Source organism: Gavialis gangeticus, unplaced genomic scaffold, assembly GCF_001723915.1.
Source record: "Gavialis gangeticus isolate Ggan-Ray unplaced genomic scaffold, GavGan_comp1, whole genome shotgun sequence".
NCBI lineage: Eukaryota > Metazoa > Chordata > Crocodylia > Gavialidae > Gavialis > Gavialis gangeticus.
This window is the reverse complement of record NW_017729034.1, coordinates 63,991,119-64,009,107: the sequence shown is the minus strand read 5'-3', so window position 1 is coordinate 64,009,107 and position 17,989 is coordinate 63,991,119. Positions and strand designations below refer to the sequence as shown.

Genomic DNA, 17,989 nt, shown 5'->3' with positions numbered 1-17,989 from the left:
CTTGAAGAGTTGCACTGGAAGGATTTATTGCCAATATTTAGAGACAGATTTTACTGTTCAAAAATTGTTGCATCAGAAACAATGTCTGTTGCACACATTAGGTTAAATATATTTGCATATATTAATACCACTATTAAAACATGTGACAGAACTGAATAGAAAAAAGTCAACTGCCACAACATGAAGTTGGACAACTACAAGCAAAAGATATTTGTCCTTCCCAACTCTTAAACATCACTTTAACTAAATAAAAAGTTCTCCACTTCAGTAAGAATTGGAAAGATCTTCAGAGAATCAAGCATATAAAGTAAGGATGTCAAAATCCATTTACAGCTTCTTAAATATGGATTGTTACAAGAAAACCCCCCAAACAACAAAACAATTGTTGCATTCCTTCAGTTTACAACTAGACTTTGCTTCTTTCACGTTAACTCTAGGGACCAGGGGTTATTTCCTCAAATAAGTAATATGCACTTTCAGGTTAGAACATGGGTCCCATTACTAACTAGACTGAATGGGACCCATGGGAACATGGGTCCCATTCAGCCTAGACTGAAACCATAATAAGCAAATAACCTGATGTGGCCAATGTAGAATGTGTGCTTGCAAATTAGCAAGTCACTGTTGATAAAAATTCTAAATGATAAAATATAGTCAGGAAATACTACATTAAATGGCTTTTTAATGTTTAATTTGTTCTGCATATGTATGCCACCTACATCTCTGTGGTTATTATCTTCCAAGTTAATGTTGGTTTAGCAAGTTTAAACACATTGTGCGAAATTGTCCTGTGCCTTTAGTTTCATAGCTGGTTAGAGTTATCTCGTCCTCTTAAAAATATTCTACACAGGATTTGGAGGAGCTTCATTTATAGAAAATAAAAAATTGTGAGGCAGCAAACTGATATATGATTTACATTGCTAAGGAGTATTTTTTTTAAAAAGCTGTAAGTTAGTGGAAGGATGGTGTGTCATGTTGGTAAAATTTTGTATTTGTGATAAATATTACAATGGATAAAAACAATGCAACAATCTGCATTACAATAACTGTAGATGGCAACACTCTTCCTTTGCTGCAATTCAAGATGAGCAGATTCCCTGTTTTTTTGTTCAAATTTAGTTCTTCTTTTCCATCCTAGGGGGAGCACAAAAAGAAAAGAAAAGAAAAACATCAATGCAAGGCTGATTACTTAATTATAATTGGTTAAAGCTTGGGCTTACAGTGGAAATTGCAACTTGGATATGGTTGCAAATAGGGTGATCAGTCTGACCAAGTGGACAGGCAAGCCAGGAACCTCTGGCTTTAAGTCTCAGCAGGAGCAGTGACACACCCCAATCAAAATCTGCAGCATTGGCTACAGCCAACACCCAATGTCTCCCAGGAAAGCTTAAACCCTGTCACATGCAGCAGCAGGAGGAGGAAGAGTTCCCTCCTGGCTTCATGAGGCAACCAGCACAGTCCAAAAGCTTGGGAAATACACATATAGGATATAGGCATCCATAGAATAGGGATACCCATACCCACAGTAGGCTCCAAATCATCCTGGACTAGTGGCTGTCCAACCTCTTCTAGAACACTTCAGTGATGGAGAGTCCACAACTTCCCTAGACAGTCTATTCCACTGCCTCACTGTTCTGAGAGTAAAAAACTTCCTTTGACATCCTATGCTGCTGCAACTTCAAGCCATTTGTCTGCATCCTACTCTCTTCGGCAAGGAAGAAAAGATATTTTCCCTCTTCTTTACAGCAGCTGTTCCGAGTATTTGGAAATTGGTATGAAGTCCCTTCTTAAGCACCTATTCTGCAAGCTGGACATGCCTAGCTCCTCTCCTTGTATGACTAACCTTCCCAAGTCCTTTGTCATATTTGTTGCCTGCCTCTGGACCCTCTGACTTCTCCATGTCTTTTTTCAAATGTGGACCCCAAAACGGCACACACTCTAGCTAAGGCCTAACCAGTACCAAGCAGAGAGGCACTATCACTTCCTGTGTCTTGCACCTAATGCTTCTATTGATGCAGTCCAAAACTACAGTTGCTTTTGTGTGGCTACATCACACAGTACACTCATATTGAGTCTGTGATCGATAGAGACTCCCAGATCCTTCTCCATAGTGCTGCCATCCAGCCATGTGTCACCCATTTTGTATCTGCGGTTTTGATTATGCTTCTTGAGGTGTAGCACCATGCATTTGTTAGCACTGAACATCATCCTGTTAGGTTCAGCCTAGCTTGCTAATCTGTTGAGATCCCTCTGAATTGTGCTCCCATCTTTCAGTTCTTCCCAGTTTTGTGTCATTTGCAACCTTGCTCAAGAAACTTTCTATACCAGTATCCAAATCATTAAGAAATACATTGGACAGTGCTGGGCCCAAGATAGACTCGACTCCAGACCTCTTGCCACCCTGACAAGGATCTATTTATAATTAGCCTTTGCTTGTGGTTACTGAGCCAGCTATCTATCCACCTTATAGTGGTTCATCTCATAAACAAATTGAAAAAAATGTGGGGTAGACAGGGCATGTGGGACCTTGTCAAACGCCTTCCTGAAGTCCAGAAATACTATATCCACAGCATGCTTTCCTCCACCAGTTACTCTGTCAAAGGAGGAGATCAATGTGACATGGCAGTGCAGCTTTCAGCATTTTCTTTTTCTTTCTTTCTTCTTATATATACAATGCACCAAAAACAAGCTTGCAGTTGCACTTTGATTCCAGATTTTACAACATCACTTACGTATATTTCATCAGTCTGCCTCCTTGGATAAGTTGTGCACATTCATTAGTTAAGTGACACGCAAACAAAAGCCAGTTTCTTGGTTGCACCTTATAGGCAAACCTCATAAAAGTCAACGAGTAACAACACAGTGCTGTAAAAACAGAGCAGACAGCATGTCAGCGGTTTATTTTTAAGGACACCATGAATTAAAAAGAAAAAAAAAACCCCACAACTATATCTTGTGACACCGTTTTTATGTCATTGATACTAAGGCCATTTTCATTAAAGGGATGGATCTCAGCCCATGCCAACCATTCTACAACATTCTTCTCACCTGCTCTTCAGCTGAAGATGCACAGTTGTTGCAATACAAACACAGAATTATGAACTCCCACAGTGAATTCCCCTTCTAAACCCCAGGTAAAATTTGCTCAATTTAGGGTCAAATCAATCCCCCAGGAATCTTCTACTAAAGACTTCAATGTGAACTCACAAATCTGCAACTACGTTGACATCTTTCTAGCTAAACCCATCTAAAACATGGGAAAGTTTAACACAGGTTTGAAAATGGGACAAAGGTTATCCTTTCAATAAGCCACATTTCCCAACAAGAAAAGTTAAAGTGGGTTAAAGTATAACTTTAACAATCTGAATCTTCACTTAAGTGCACTTATGGCAGGGAGTAGAAAGTTAAAATCCAAGGACAGTTGTAGGGTAAAACATTGTTTTTAGATGAAAGTTCAGAAGCAAAAAAAAAAATGTATTTTGTAAACCTTGGTGAAACAGCTCTTGATAATAACAGAGCTTGACTCCGAGGAGAAAAGTTATCTGAAAAGAAGCATTTGCTTTTCTAGAAGCAAGAATGGGGAAGAACAAATGGTTTCCACTTATTTGTATAAGGTGTCTTACATAAACTTCTAGCAATAATGCTGTGGGAAGAGAACAAGTACAGCATAGACAGCTAATTGTTGCAACGCTGTCAGAAGGCAGGAGACTGCAGTACTAAATGAGAAAACTTAGTTACATAACCTTCAGCTTGAGAAAAGGGGTTCCATGTATACTGTACACCAGTGATGTTCACTCTTTCGGCCTTGTAGGCTGCAAGTGACATGGTGGCCAGTCCGTGGGGTTGGGTCCTATACTGCTCAGATCCTGCCCCATGCCACCCAGATCTTGCATGCCTGATTTAGCGTGCAGGGGCATGCTATTAGCCTACAGGGCTCCTTCTGGGTCTGATAATTTGCTAGCTAGGGAGCAGTCATCACTTTCCTGCTGCCAAATTTTCAGACCTGTGGGGAAGCCTGTGGGCTGGATGCCACTCTGCAGGCCAGGGGGTGAGCAACCCTGATCTACACTAGTTAAATGACCATTGTGCTGTAGTGCACATATACAGCAAAGTCCTTTGGCAAAATATATATAAAAGAGTTGTGCAACTTCACTACTTTAAAATCCTCCTCCAAAAACTAAGGCTATTTTAGCTGCATCTCTCCCCATATGTAGTGGGCAGAGTTTCAACAGCGACTTGAAGCTCCCTTTTTATATGAGCAACACATTTTAAAATGAAGAGATGAAACACCCAAGGACCACAATGTTGTTTTCAGTAACCACTCAGTGTCAGTAGAGAAGATTTGGAAGGGCTGAACAAAGTGACACTTCAGTGCTTTCCCAAAGGTTACCATTAATTAAGACAAGACAACAGACCCTTTGCAGTTTCAGGGGGTGGGGAGGAATCTGATCAACATACAGATGAGTAAATTAAGGGAAGAGGTTAGCCAAACTATAAATACACGCATTTATGTATTCTAAGAGCTGTATATTACACAGTTAAAATGACTTATAATGCAGGGAGAAAGTAAAATAAAATGAAAATGTATCAGAAGAGGAAGGAAAACAATACACATATCAGGGGGAAAAAAGGACCCTTGACAGTAAAAAAATAAATAAATAAATAAAAATAAATAAAAATCCATTTAAGAAGTAGATATTCTAAACGCACAAAACAAAGACAACTCATTTCACTACTCTTCCAAGAGTAATGATAGCTCCCTGGCATTTACAGGCAACCTTTGAGACCAGTGTTACTCTCTGAAACCAGCTTATTTTGCTTTGCTAACAGCATTTCAAGTTTTAGATTATAAATTCTTTCAGTTCTCTACTTTGCCAATACTGTAACTTAAATCCTGTACCACAAGTAGCATCAATGAAAGTCCTGCTATTGGAGGGATAGGACAAGAGTTAACATAGATGATCAGTAAGAAAAAAAGACGTGGAACCAACTTTCCAAGAGTAACTAGTAATTCTGGGTACCCAGGTCAACATTCTTCAAGGTCTTCATATACTCAAATTACAGCTTATTTCTTCTGGAATATAGGGCTCCCTTAAGAGGCGTCTTAAGTGACACACTGAAAAACTGAAGTTTAGTTATTTTAAAGTTGCACATCATACCATTTAAAATGTGACAAGCATCTTCCTTTAACAACCAGCTAGCAGACAGATTAAACTAAGAACTACATTTAAAAGAGAAGCACTTGAGAAGATTTTTTTGTAGACTTTCAATAGTTTGCTGAGATTAAGTCTAATTATTTCAAAATGGGTCTTACCAAATGTCATTCGGCCACTAATGATCTCTGGAGATTTCTTCATATCATTAATAGCAGCGATAGGGAGTCCCCAGTTAGCTACTGGCCCCCAAAAGTGCTGAAAATAGAGAAAAAGGAAAATAGACTTTTTTAAAATCATGCAGAATTCTGGAAAGGTAGCATCATGTTAGAGCTGACTTTCAAGTTAGAATACAGAAGAGTTTCAGGCACATAATGGGAAAATGCTGCCTATTTTATATAATATTTATGCTCTTCACTAAGGGGAAAATCCCAATATTCTCAAGTAAATAGGTTTAACACAGTTCTGCCTATGAAGAGGATGCGAGCAAAACAAACCAACCATTTGCAAGCCATCAATAAGCAGCACAACTACTCTGTGGTCAGCACTGTAACCTCACATCTAGAAGACAGCTTACCACCCAACTTAAATGTGCATCTTATTTGTTAGAGACTGATCTCTAAACTGTAAGTCCAAGTCAATAAAGGTTGGAAAAAACCCTCAGTTTAACTGAGGGGTTATTTTAGGGTGAAGGATGGGCAGGTTGCAGCCAATATGTTAGATCTTGAGGTAAATCACACCACGTTAAACCTGTTGGACAGGAGCAGCATTCCATTAAAGCTAAAGTGAAATAAAATGATGGAAGACTGCTGCTTGAGGACCAGGTTGCACACATGCTTGAATAGTGGCTGAGAAGCCACAGGGATTTCCCAGAGGTCCAATAAATCAAACACCTATTCTCTAGGTTTAACTGAAGCGCTGCAGTGTCAGTGGCTACATGCATGAAAGAGCCACAGTTAGAGAAAGGAACAACAAAGCTGAAAAAGCAATGAGAGCGACTGAGACAAAAGCAAAGGATTTTTGGGGCAGGATGTTTGCTGAGAAAGCTTAGCACCATGACCAGAGAAACTGTTTGATTTTTACTTTGGGTAGGGAAACAGGACTTTGTACATTCTTTGGTGCAATCATGTTTGTTTGCAGACTATCAATTTGTCCTTCTATAGACAAAGACATGACCCCTCAAAATGATTAGCTACTTAGGTCAGATGGGATAAACAGGAGAGGTATAAATAGGATACCTCCCCCCACCCCAAAGGACAATCTAGAGACCTTTACAGTTAACAAAGTCATTCTTGCATCTATTTGAAGATGATATTCTAGTAACTCAGTATCACCAGAATCAGGGAAAGATGAAGCTCTTCACGTGTAATTGTTCTTAGCAAATTGTGAAGAGATGAATAGTTGACCAGGAAAACACATCAGCATCAGAATCACTGAATTCAAATCTAACAAGACAATCACTGGTCACAAACCATGAGAATTAAGTTAGTAGGACATTTCATTTGTACCTCAATGGTAATGCCTAGGTAAAGACACATGTGCTATAATGGCACTTACCATTCTGAGATTCTACTTCAAGATGTCATTTGCTATACTTAGAAACACAGCCATGGAAATTCAGTAACAAATAGAATTTTGTTATTTTGGGGTGGGAAGTTGCATGCAATCAGTTTATTTTAAGAATCTGCAAGCTCATTCTCATAATCATAGCTTCTTTGTGACTGGACATACATTTCTGAAGTTTGGTTTCTTTTATGGGACCTTCTTTATAAGTCTTTTACTAAAACTTGAGAGTCTTGGACCTTGGCAATACACTTCCTCAGATAAGAATCAAGCCAGTTCATAAGTTTACAAGCGACTAAAATTAAGTAAAAAGTTTTTTCCTTACCGTACTATTTGGCGAGCAATAATCATGGTTCATAATTCAGATGATGCATGAAAAGAGAAGAACAGAGTTAGTTTCCTTCAAAAATCAGTGTCAAACTATTGGTTTGCAATGGAATAAGACATCAGTAAGGCTGATTAGCAAGGCTCAATTAAGTTTTAATACTCAAAATGGAAATGATTATAACAGTTTTCCTCATGTAGAAGGACAATTTACCTAACAAGTGCAATCTTTCCATTATGTAACACAGAAGAAGCTTCTCCTGGTCCCAGTGTCGTCAGTAAAAAAGTTTCATGATGGACTCAAGTGAATTCAAGTTTTGACCCTGGGCGTTTAATATCAAAAGCATGGCACAAAAGAGTCCAAAGGCCTTCACCCAAGCAACAAGCTGAGATGAAAGCCAAACAGTTCAGCTTGATTGGCTGCCAAAGAGAATTCTGCTATTACAGAGATGAAGCAACCCAACTTAAACTTCAGTAACACTGAACAATTTCAATCGACAACTTCTGTAACCTGTACCTTTAATTGAACTCCTTGATGCTCAGAGCATGTTATGATCCAATTTCCCATGTCTGAATGCTAGATAACAATGTATGTTTAAGATCATTTGCAATTATGTAACACAAGTTACCCTCTTAAGTAGTCAGAGATTTGCAGTTGCAAAGCATTGCCTCGAGCAGTATACCATTCACTTCCATGATAACACACCCTTACAGCCACATACAAAGGTAGGTGGTGGTGCTAAATACATTGCTCCTACTTGGGTAAGAGTTTCCAAATGCAATAGTCTGTTCACAACTAACACACATTATGACATCTTTAAGGTGGCAGCCTCTGCTTTTGTAGTCATACCAGATATACATTTCTCTCAAAGCTCCTGATGTCTTTCCTACTTTGTAACAAGACACTTTATGGACAATGCTGCAGCAATCCCACACAGAAGCTTGTTACTAAATTATTTTATGACTGCAGTTTTTCAAAATGACACAAATCTTTAGACATTTTTGACAGAAGCATGGCAAGCTCCTTGAGCACCTTGGGCAGGGTGGGGGTCACGGATTATGCCATCCACTGGAAAGGAGACTTACCTGCCTGGCTCTTCAAATTCAGACAGTAACTGTGTGGCCTCGAGCTGCTGCTGCTGGGGGCAGGCTCATCACACATTGTCTGCAGCAGCCCCTGGCATCCCCAAGAACTGGCCCTGGTGCCCTGTGCTCCCCCCTAACCGCAATGTTATTAGGTTCTGGGTTGTGCCTGCCCTAACAAAGTCTCCTAGAGGAGATGGGGTATGATAGCAGTATAAGGTTTGCCCCAAATCGCCAAAAGACTTCAAGGGATGTTCCTGCCTCAGGCAGAGGGTTAAACAAAATGACCTCTAGAGGTGCCTTCCAGCCCTAGTTCTCTATAATTCTAAGTACAGGCAGTTTTCGGACTTACGACACAACCAATTCCTGGAAACCATGTCTTAAGTTGAAAGGCCATAACTCGGAACTGATTTTCCAATAGGAACAATCCTATAAATGGGGGATTGGTTCCTGAATGCAAGACGGGGCCTACTGTGGCCGATCTCCGTGTGGCCCACCCACCTGTTCTTGGGCTAACTGCCCACTTTCTCACCCACCATACCTTGGTCTTAATTGATTAATTAATAGATGTAATTAAGTGGGAAGCTGCCCATTTTCTGCCACACTGCTAGGGGGCACTATCTGCGGCTCCATTCCTCCCCTACACCGCAGCCCAAGCCTCACTGATGACATCGATGTTCTCATATGTGCTGGTCCCCCACGATGGGGCCCAGAATCCTGCTGTAGTACCCTCAACTGAGTTCCTTTGCTGCCGTCATACTGGGCCACACATCTCCCTGCCACCAGTTCCCCTTCGGGTGTGGTCCCCGCACTGGGACTTTCGGCTCACACTAGCCCTGGCCCACCTCCAAGCCAGTCAGGACCCCAGGCCCCTGGCTCTTAGGCATCCCTCTCAGTGGGCCTCCTTGCCCTTCTGATCCTCCTGGCCTGGGCCAGTCAGGGGAAGCTCTGGCAGGCTTGATGTGTGACCCATACTCTTTTCTCAGGGTCCCCCTCCCTGGGTCCTCCTCCACAGACATGGGGAGCTGGGGTCACCTCACACCACGACTGGTGCCTCAGGGTCTCATAGAGGACTCTCACTCCTCCCCTGGCAGCAGGTCGTGGTGCTACTACTGGTGTTATATTTGACCCAAACTCTGCCTCCTGCATTGGAGGACTTACTGGGGTGAAGACTCAGCTCCCTCTCTCTGGCTGAGCCCCCCTCCCTTCACAGGGCTCCACACGCTGCCCCCCTCACACTGGGGGCTCCACACTGCTCATAACTTCCCCTTTACTCGGGGTCTCGGGGCTTCCCTCCACAAGTGGGCTCAGGTGGCCTTAGCCGTGCCTGGCCCCAACTCTCCTCCTCAGGGTCTTGAACCCCCGCAGGGCTCAGGCAGCCTTGGCCAAACCTGGCCCCCAACTCTCCTCCTCAGGGCTTGCACCTCCACAACTCCCTCCGGTGTACACGACCCACCCTAAGGTGAGGGCTAGGGGTTAAGGAGCCCTGATCTGCCTTTCACCAGGGTGATCACTGGCCTGGCATTTCCTGGGGGCTCCCGTGCCACTGGGAGCCCCACCAGGCCACCCATTCCTGGGAGGGTATAGTTTCCAGTCATACCAAGGACCAGGAGCCTTCTACCATCCCCTACAGCTCCTCCCTTACCTCCAGATGAGACTCAGCAGCCCTCAGCCTAAAATGGCTGCCCTCATTAGGCACCTGGAGGCTGCCAGCTCCAGGTCCTTAAAGTGGCAGGCACACCTAGTGCCCTGCCACACTGAACCAAGGCCTGATACTCTATTTTTCACAGAAAATAACCCAGAATTTTATACTCAATCAATTATAGACTAGTAATATAGCTACATTAATGTATTTATATTGTAAATAGAAATCATACTGATTTGGAAGGACTTCTCTGAGGTGACTTTGCTGGACTTTTTGAAGGGCTCTTGGCTGGGGTCTTCTCAGGAGTCTTGGCTGCAGGTTCTTTCTGGAGTCTTGTCTGCTTTCTTAAAGAAAGTGTCCAAGGAAGTTTGGACAGATGTTCTCCAGGGAGATGGGTGATGCAGTGAACTTGTTCACTGTGGTGTCAATTTATAAACGTCGTAAGTGCTGTTCGTTGGAACTCAAAATGTCTTCAGTCAAGGACTGCCTGTATAACTAAAAGGTTGGATATAGCTCTCACAAGAAAATGTGGACAATTTTGAAAATTTGAAGTTCTTTTTAGAGCGTCCCTTCAAAAACTAGTATTTGTACTGGAGACTACAATATAAACTAAAAAAAAAAAAAATTACTCCAGTACAGTAACACAGATCTGTATTTAATTTTCAATTAAATACTGTGTTATGCTACCACACAATTTAAAAGTAAAACCTTAGGTAAATTGTAAGTACATTATAGGAGTTATTGAATAGAGCTGAAGGTTCCGATAGGTGGGCTTTGGGCACTTAAGTGACAGATGAGACTTGTGATAAGTTTATACCTACTATTTCACTCTTTTTGGAACCACAATCACTTGACTCCTCCCAGACCCAAGGAAGAAAGCAAGAGATACCACCACAAACTACCCATCTATCTGCACCCAAGGTACAGCCAAAAACTGCTAAATGTAAGCAATCAGACTATCAATAATAAAACCTATTCATGAAGGCTGAGAGAGAGGGATGACTAGGATAATTAGTTGGTCTAATAAAAGATAATGGATTTACTCAAAGAACCCTGTCCTCTAGGATAATTAACACTTTTCTGTATACACTCTAAAAGATAACACTCAAATACCTCCACCACACAAGGGTAGAAAGTTTTTCAAAATGTGAAATCTTTTCTTTGCAATTTTATTGCAAATCCTGAAGTCCATCAAATTGTCTTTAATCTATTTTTCTTTGTAACACACTAGGAGAGAAAAAGGCCTTTATAAGTACAGTAAAAAGTTACACAAGGCATTTCTTTTCTCAGATGAAAAGCATTCTAGGATGAAAGTCACTGCTGGCAATAGGTAGTTTCAATTTATACCACCTTAAATAAAATTGTATCTTTTTATGCAAGGAGTGGCCTGCATTTTTAAAAACCGATTAGGGAAGGACTGGAAGAATCCAGAGTTTGAAGGGGATCCCCCCACAGGGGATTAAATTTGGCCTGGAGGTAGGGGCATGTGGGTAGGTTAAAAGAAAGGCAATTATCTTCCTGGGCAGAAGAAAACTTTTCCCCAGCCAAGAAACTAAAAGATCCTTTCCCCCACCTCTCCTCTTAGTGTTTGCATAACTTGGCACCAGTCAGAAAGATTAGATACTCAGATTGCAATAAAGGCCACAACTAGGCTGTGCCCCCACAGTTGTAGGCACTACACTAACATCAATGACAATTCCCCAAAGAACTTCTACTTGAAGACATGAGCATTTTGTAATTGGTGAATGAGACAAGTGGACCAGAATAACAAATAGAATGTGCATGATTTTTAGTCAGACAATGGTAGAGATCATGGCTCTCTGCTGACTTCCTCATTTGAAGTTTGCACTTTACTGTTTGCATCAAGAAAGAAGCAACTTTTGAGGAGGGTCTTAAACAAAAACCATAGTAAAATGTTTGTGAGTCTGGACAGGAACCTCTTCCATCCTCTTTGTAAGAGATGCCATGGGAATAAGTGTGAACGTGCTTGTTAAAAGAAGAGGCAACGACTTCTTAGGAGGGTATCTTTTATTATCCCAACTATACATTAAAAGATACCACCCTAAGAAATCCTTGCCTCTTACAAATTCCTGGACTATCATGGCTACATCATCACTCTAACACTACCTTGCTAAAGTGGTAACTAGAGGCTGGCATCACTGGGCCAGTACAATCGGTACTTTTTTTTATTACAAGTGCAAAATAAAGCTGTAGTATGTTACAGAGAGCCTTGTAAGCAAGAAAAGAAAAGGTTGAATTTGGGGCACTTGGAACAAGAGTACCAAATAATAATTGACATACTTTGAGCAAAATGCCAAGATCTTAACAGCAGCATTTGTAATGGATTTGAAAGCCCGGATAATTCAGACAAAGTTCTTTGGATAAATGTGATATCCTTTTTAGCTGATTTAATAAAAGATATCTAAAGAACCTTGTCATCTGCTTATGTCCTTAGACCAACACGACTACAACCAACACCCCTGAAACAAGGATAATTCAGAGCACTGAAAACTATGCCCTATTTAATAGAGGCGCACTAATACATCAGCCCAGTATTGGATCAGCACCGATATAAAGAAATTGATTGTACTGGAGAGATCAGCCTCATGTGGCTGATAAAGTTGGCCGATAAATGCCCGTGCATGCGCGCAGCACGAGCACAGCCTGGTGGCTTAGAGAGCGGTGTCCAGCTAGTAAATCTGGTGTGGTGGAAGAGGAGGGGCAAGGGAAGGTGTGTGGTGGGGGGACAGATCAAGGCCCCTGCAGTGAGGGAGGGATTGGTGTAGGGGCAGGCGTGGAGCCGGAGGTGGCTCCCACTGCTGTGCGCAGCCCAGGAGGGCATGGAGGAGGCATGTGCCTCCCAATCTGCAGGGGCAGGGGGGCTCCCGTTGCAGGCTGGGGCTGGGGTGATGCCTGGCTCTTCCCAGCGCATGGGGGGGTTGGACCAGGGCTGTGCTTGGGGTGGGTGGCAATGGTGCTGAGGAGTTATGGGGGGGCTTCAGTGAATTTCTGGGTGGCTGCAGCTCCCACCCCGTAGCCCTCTCCCAGGGCAGCTGCCACCCACCCTGAGTGCAGCCAGGCCCAGCCCCCCCCACCAGGAAGAGCTCAGCGCAGCCCCAGGCCCAGCCCACAGCTGCAACCCACCCTGCCCATGCCCCATGCAGATATGGGGGCACACACCTCTGCCCCACCCCCATGCCCTTCCAGGGTGCGCACAGTGGTAGAAACCAGCCCCACCTCCCCACACCCCCCGGACAAGCCATGGCTCCATCCCGCGGCTGCCCTGCCCGGCTGTGCAGTCACAAACCCACTCCCTCCCTCACTGCAGGGGTCTTGAGCTGTCCCTCCATGCCTTTTCCCTCCCACCACAACAGACTTACCAGCTGTGCACAGCTCCCCATGCTATATTGGAAATCAGATTGGTATTGGCCAATATGCCTCCTTAAAAATCAGCTATTGGTATCAGCCCCCAAAATCTCTATCGGTGCACCCCTACTATTTAACACTTGCATACTATAAACTCAAGCACATTTGGTACCAACTTAACCTTTCTGAATACCTCAGGATGCAGCTCCTTGCAAAAGTATATGACAGGTAAGAATAACTATAGAACACAAAGTGAGGACACAAGTGCTTGGAGTCCTTTCAAAAAGGGGAACGGCTGGTATAGTCCAACTGTTGTGTGAGAAAGATTTCAAATGCAGCAAACTTGCTCCAGATTTAATCCTGGATGAAGAAGTGTTAAAAGATGTTGACAGACATAACCCTTAAACCTTTTAAACCACAGCCACACATGCAACCATTCTTTAAACCACAAGTATTCAGACACACAAGCCAATTTAGAATGATTTGTACCTCCTGAAATGTTTCAAGAAGTATACCTGGAAAATCAGGTATTATTTTGAAATGGCCCTTCTTGAACTAATGCTAATCTAATATATGCAGACACCAAGCTTTCTATAACTAGTGTCTGGTCCTCCAGGCAGTCCCTTCTGCACCACACCTCATGCCCTCTCCCTGATACCACACCAACCCCTGCGTGGCACCTGGGTACTCTGATAACGCAGCCAGAACTCTACTACCCCAACTTATATTGCCTGCACTTGATCCAGCCCTCAGCCATCCCCAGGCTGGGGGCGTGGGGGGAGGAAGCAGGTCAGGTGAGTAGAGGGGGTACCTCTACTGCTTTTGGTGGAAATATCCCTCCCCATCCCCCCACCAAAAACCACTTGTTAGTTTCATTCCAATGGTGTCAAAGAACCAAACTTCAGGGCATCCCAGCCTGATCTGGCCGGGGGGGTAGGGGCATGGGGGCAGGTGAACAGAGGGGGTCCCCCTGCTTCTGCATTTCCAGCAGGCTGCCCCAGGTCTCCATGGCTTTTAAACAGCACTTTTCCCCAAACCCCTGGTGAAATCTCATTTCATTCTTGGCAATGGACACAGAGGCATTGGGCAGCTCTCCAAAGCACCCAGCACCCCAAGAAACCACCTGCCCCCCACCCCTCCTCCCTGCCAATCAGCCTGGGATGCCCCCAAGCCTGGTCAGTTGACAGCACTCCAGTGCCTAAAAGGCGATTGTTCCATGTAGGACCCTTGGTGGTGCATGTGATGACACCTTTGACCTAGGCAGCTGCGAACCAGTTCCCAAGCAGTGACATTCTCGGAGGTTCACGTGCTGTTTGCAGCAACCAAAGTTGGAATGGGTTTGCTGCACTTGAATTGTTCTCAGCTTCTTCACACACAGCCATTAGAACTACCAGCTGGAGCCCTTTTTGAAAGGGCTACAAGGATTTGTGTCCACACCCCCACTACCAACAACCATATTGCTTGTATTAGCCAGACACATGGAAAAAACAAGTTTTTCACTACAGCTTTCTCCCTTTGCCTCTTATGAGTCATTTGTAAACCAGTGAGTGAACTAGCAGAGCAAAACCAAATAAGTTGTTTTGTGGGACCCTTTATTTACCATTATGGACAATAAAATATTATCAAGTTATCCCCAAAACCCGAGAGCACCCAGCACCCCAGGAAACTACCTGGCCATCCCACCTCCACTAAGATCAGCCTGGGATTCTCCAAAGCCTGGTGAACTGCCACAAATGGAGTGACATTGATAAGCACCTTGGGGCAAATGCTGCTGAAAAGCAACAGAGACTTTGCACAGCTTCCCTGCTGATAACTTTTAAAACACCACTTCCCAACAAGCTGTCCCCTACTTGTAAGCGTAGGGTAGGGAGCAGATGGAAAAGCGGCTCTCAATCCATCTCCCAAAGCTCCAGAAAAATGGTGGATCTTGGTTGCTCATTTGTGTGTTTTTGATTTTTAGCTGCTCTTGCAACTTCCAGGAAGAAGGAAATAACCTTGCATGACTGCCACGAGAAACAAAGTGAACTTGGGCTCACAAAACCATGTACTCTATATAGATCTTAATTAGTTATTGTATGAAGGTGCATATCTACCCTGCCTTTTGACTGACTTCAGCCTAAAACAACTAACTACCTCTCTCCTCCGTCACCATTTCAAGGCAGATGCATCTTTCAGCCTTTTTGAAAACTCATGCCAATTGCTGCAAAGGTAGACTGAGTGAAAACAGTCTTTTTGGAAGGCTGAGAAAAACAACCTGGCTGGCACACTTGGTGGGAAGTTGTAGCCTTTTGCAAAAGACAACCCAATCTGTCAATCCCTTGATTACAATCATTAGCTCCTAAAGCACACTTTCCCCTCAAAAAGATTTGCTCTACATTAGAGACGCACATTTCTAAACCTGGAAATAACAGTTGAATATAATAAAGGAAACCTTGCACAACAGAGCAAAAGGGTTTACACAAACCTCTAACTTCTTGGGTTTTTTTAAGTGACAGCAAAGCAAGAGGAATAATATGAATCTAACTTGGTAGCAAGAAAGGGTCATGTAATTTCAAAAAGTCGGCATCCTTCAACATCTTCAAGAACTTACTTTCAAGTAAAATTCTTGTTTAAAGACTGACGAATTAAGGAGAAATGAGAGTCAGTCAGCCCTATTTGAAGGTTTTATCCCTAGAAATCAGGGGCACTCTTTGAAAAGCTGCAAAGGGCTGCAACCCCATCAGTATTTTTAGTCACTTTATTTTTTAGTCACAGTATTTTTATTAACACTAGAAAACTACTGTTAATAAAACAATTCATGCTTTAGAGGACTGGAGTATAGCTAACACAAGATGATTTCTATTTATAGTACATCCATCATGGGACTTCTACGACAATGTTCAGCCCAAAAAAGAGACACAGACATCAGAACAACGTCAAAGCGACGGTGGCAGAATGTTTCACCTTACAGGAGATTACTAAATTATGTTCCTGGATAATGGATCCCAGCTTATTCTCCTAACAGAGAAATACTCCATCATTACCTGCAGGATACCATTCCCTAGTTGGAAAATGACTTGATTAGAATCTTTTTAATTGCTTCAATCAGTGGTGCAGGAAGTACCTGACAACTAAGTTAGATGGCTCAGTTACAAAATAATCAGCTATAAGTTTCCTAATTGGCTAGCAAGTTCTTAATCAAACTTTCAAATGCTACTCAGACATTTTCAGAGAGACAGGACGCTCATCCAAATGAACCGTTGCTGTATGTTCTCACACTCAAACCACAAATCCCAAGCCACTAGTGGCTTTTCAATTTTCTTTTGTAGCTTTGTGCAGAAAAGGTCAGGTTTATACTATCTGTAGTGGAATACGCCTTTTCTCCAGTCATGAATAAAGTGATTAACACCTGCACTATCTAGCTCTATTGGTATCAACCACAATTTACTCAAGATCTCTCTTTTAAGCTGCAGTATGTTTGCCACAATGTGCTTAAGACACATTTGTTGTTGCCAGCCTGTTGTTAACAATGACAAACCGTGTAGCTACAGAGCCAGTCAGGACCAGGTGTCACTGCATTAGATATTTAGGGCCTGTCTACACTGCAAACTTACAGTATTTGACAGCAAGCAAGTTGCGATGTTCCATCTGTAGCCTCTCCCCAGCCAGCACCAGCTTGGTCGGGCTGGCACAGCACTGCAGGCAGGCTGGTCAACGCTGACCCTCAGTGATCCGAGTTCAGGTCTACTACAACTAACGGACCCACACAGCCAACAGGACCAATACATGAAGTGCGCTTCTTGCCAGATTTCTTTTTTCCTCCTTCAGGCTTTCAAGATCTGCTACACCCCCCGCCATGTGTAGTGTGTGTATGTGCACAACACTACACACACTATAACCGATACATGCGCAGCCACACCACATATGCACACCCCCACTATACCTGACACCCCCCACTATACCCTACACACACACGTATTTATGTACACATGTAGACATTACACATATACACAAATGCACCCACTACACACCCCCCACTATACCCCCCCCCACATATATGCACGTTTATACATGCACATATGTGCACCCCCCGCAACCGCCGGAAGGAAGCAGGGGCTTGTTCCCCTCGCCGCCCACCTCATTAGATAGTCCCTGAAGTCCTTGCTCCGCACGTAGTCCGCCGCCTTGCGCACCAGCGCCCCAGCCATGGCGGAGGTGCTGGGGGGAAGGGCTGCTCCCGCGGCACTGCCTGTCCCGCCGCGGCGCGGCTACACTGACACCCCGGCGCGCGCAGCCCGGGCAGCTCCTTCGTCACGGGCCGCGCTCGCTTCCCATTGGCTGAGCGCCGCCGCGCCCCCGCAGCGTGAGAAGGGAGAGGAGGGAGGGAGACTGCTGTAAAGCAGGGCCCGGGGAGGAACTGGAGGGGTGGTGGGGCGACACGTCGCAAAAGCCCGAAGAGAGAAGGTGCCCTAGGCCAGGCGCTGGGGAGGGAGGGATGTAGTCTGGGAGGGGAGGGAGATAGCGATTTGGTGATTGGCTGCTGGATGGAGACCGCTTGTCTCCTATTGGCTGTCGGAAGGGGCCAGTCCGCCCTCCTCAATTGGCTCATTATCACTTGCTCTCCTCAAGGGCAACTGAAGCAGAGGGAGGACGGGACTTCCTGCTTGTGTGCACGCGCACCGTCTCCCCCCTGTACACGCACCCCCCCCCCTCCGCACCCAGCAGCAGTGAAGGGGAGGGGCCACTTTTCCCCTGTGCCAAGTAGCAGTTTCTGCCTGGCTGCTGCTGCCACCGCTCAGCATAGGCAGGTGTGTCTGGCCCGGGGCAAGATAGGGTTGGGTGCACAGGTTCCAGCTGATTCAGAGCTGGTCTACTC

The 17,989-nt window shown here is 44.1% G+C and overlaps 1 protein-coding gene across 1 annotated transcript; it reads right to left on the bottom strand.

Annotated features, from left to right (window-relative positions):
- Positions 1 to 631: 631 nt before the first annotated feature.
- On the bottom strand, positions 632 to 17,418 carry MPC1 (mitochondrial pyruvate carrier 1). The gene is made up of 5 exons (XM_019527359.1): positions 17,251 to 17,418; positions 7,042 to 7,045; positions 5,315 to 5,411; positions 2,733 to 2,865; positions 632 to 1,134 (listed from the first exon to the last, which is right to left on the bottom strand). The coding sequence occupies exons 1-5, from the start codon at positions 17,319 to 17,321 to the stop codon at positions 1,116 to 1,118; spliced, it is 324 nt and encodes a 107-aa protein (XP_019382904.1). The 5' UTR covers positions 17,322 to 17,418; the 3' UTR covers positions 632 to 1,115.
- Positions 17,419 to 17,989: the final 571 nt, after the last annotated feature.

Excerpts from the sequence above, each read along its gene's own strand:
- MPC1 (XM_019527359.1), bottom strand. The coding sequence starts at position 17,321 with ATGGCTGGGGCGCTGGTGCGCAAGGCGGCGGACTACGTGCGGAGCAAG. Across the intron at positions 2,866-5,314 it reads TAGTGGCCGAATGACATTTG|CACTGTGTTGTTACTCGTTG; the intron begins GTAAGACCCATT and ends CTGTTTTTACAG.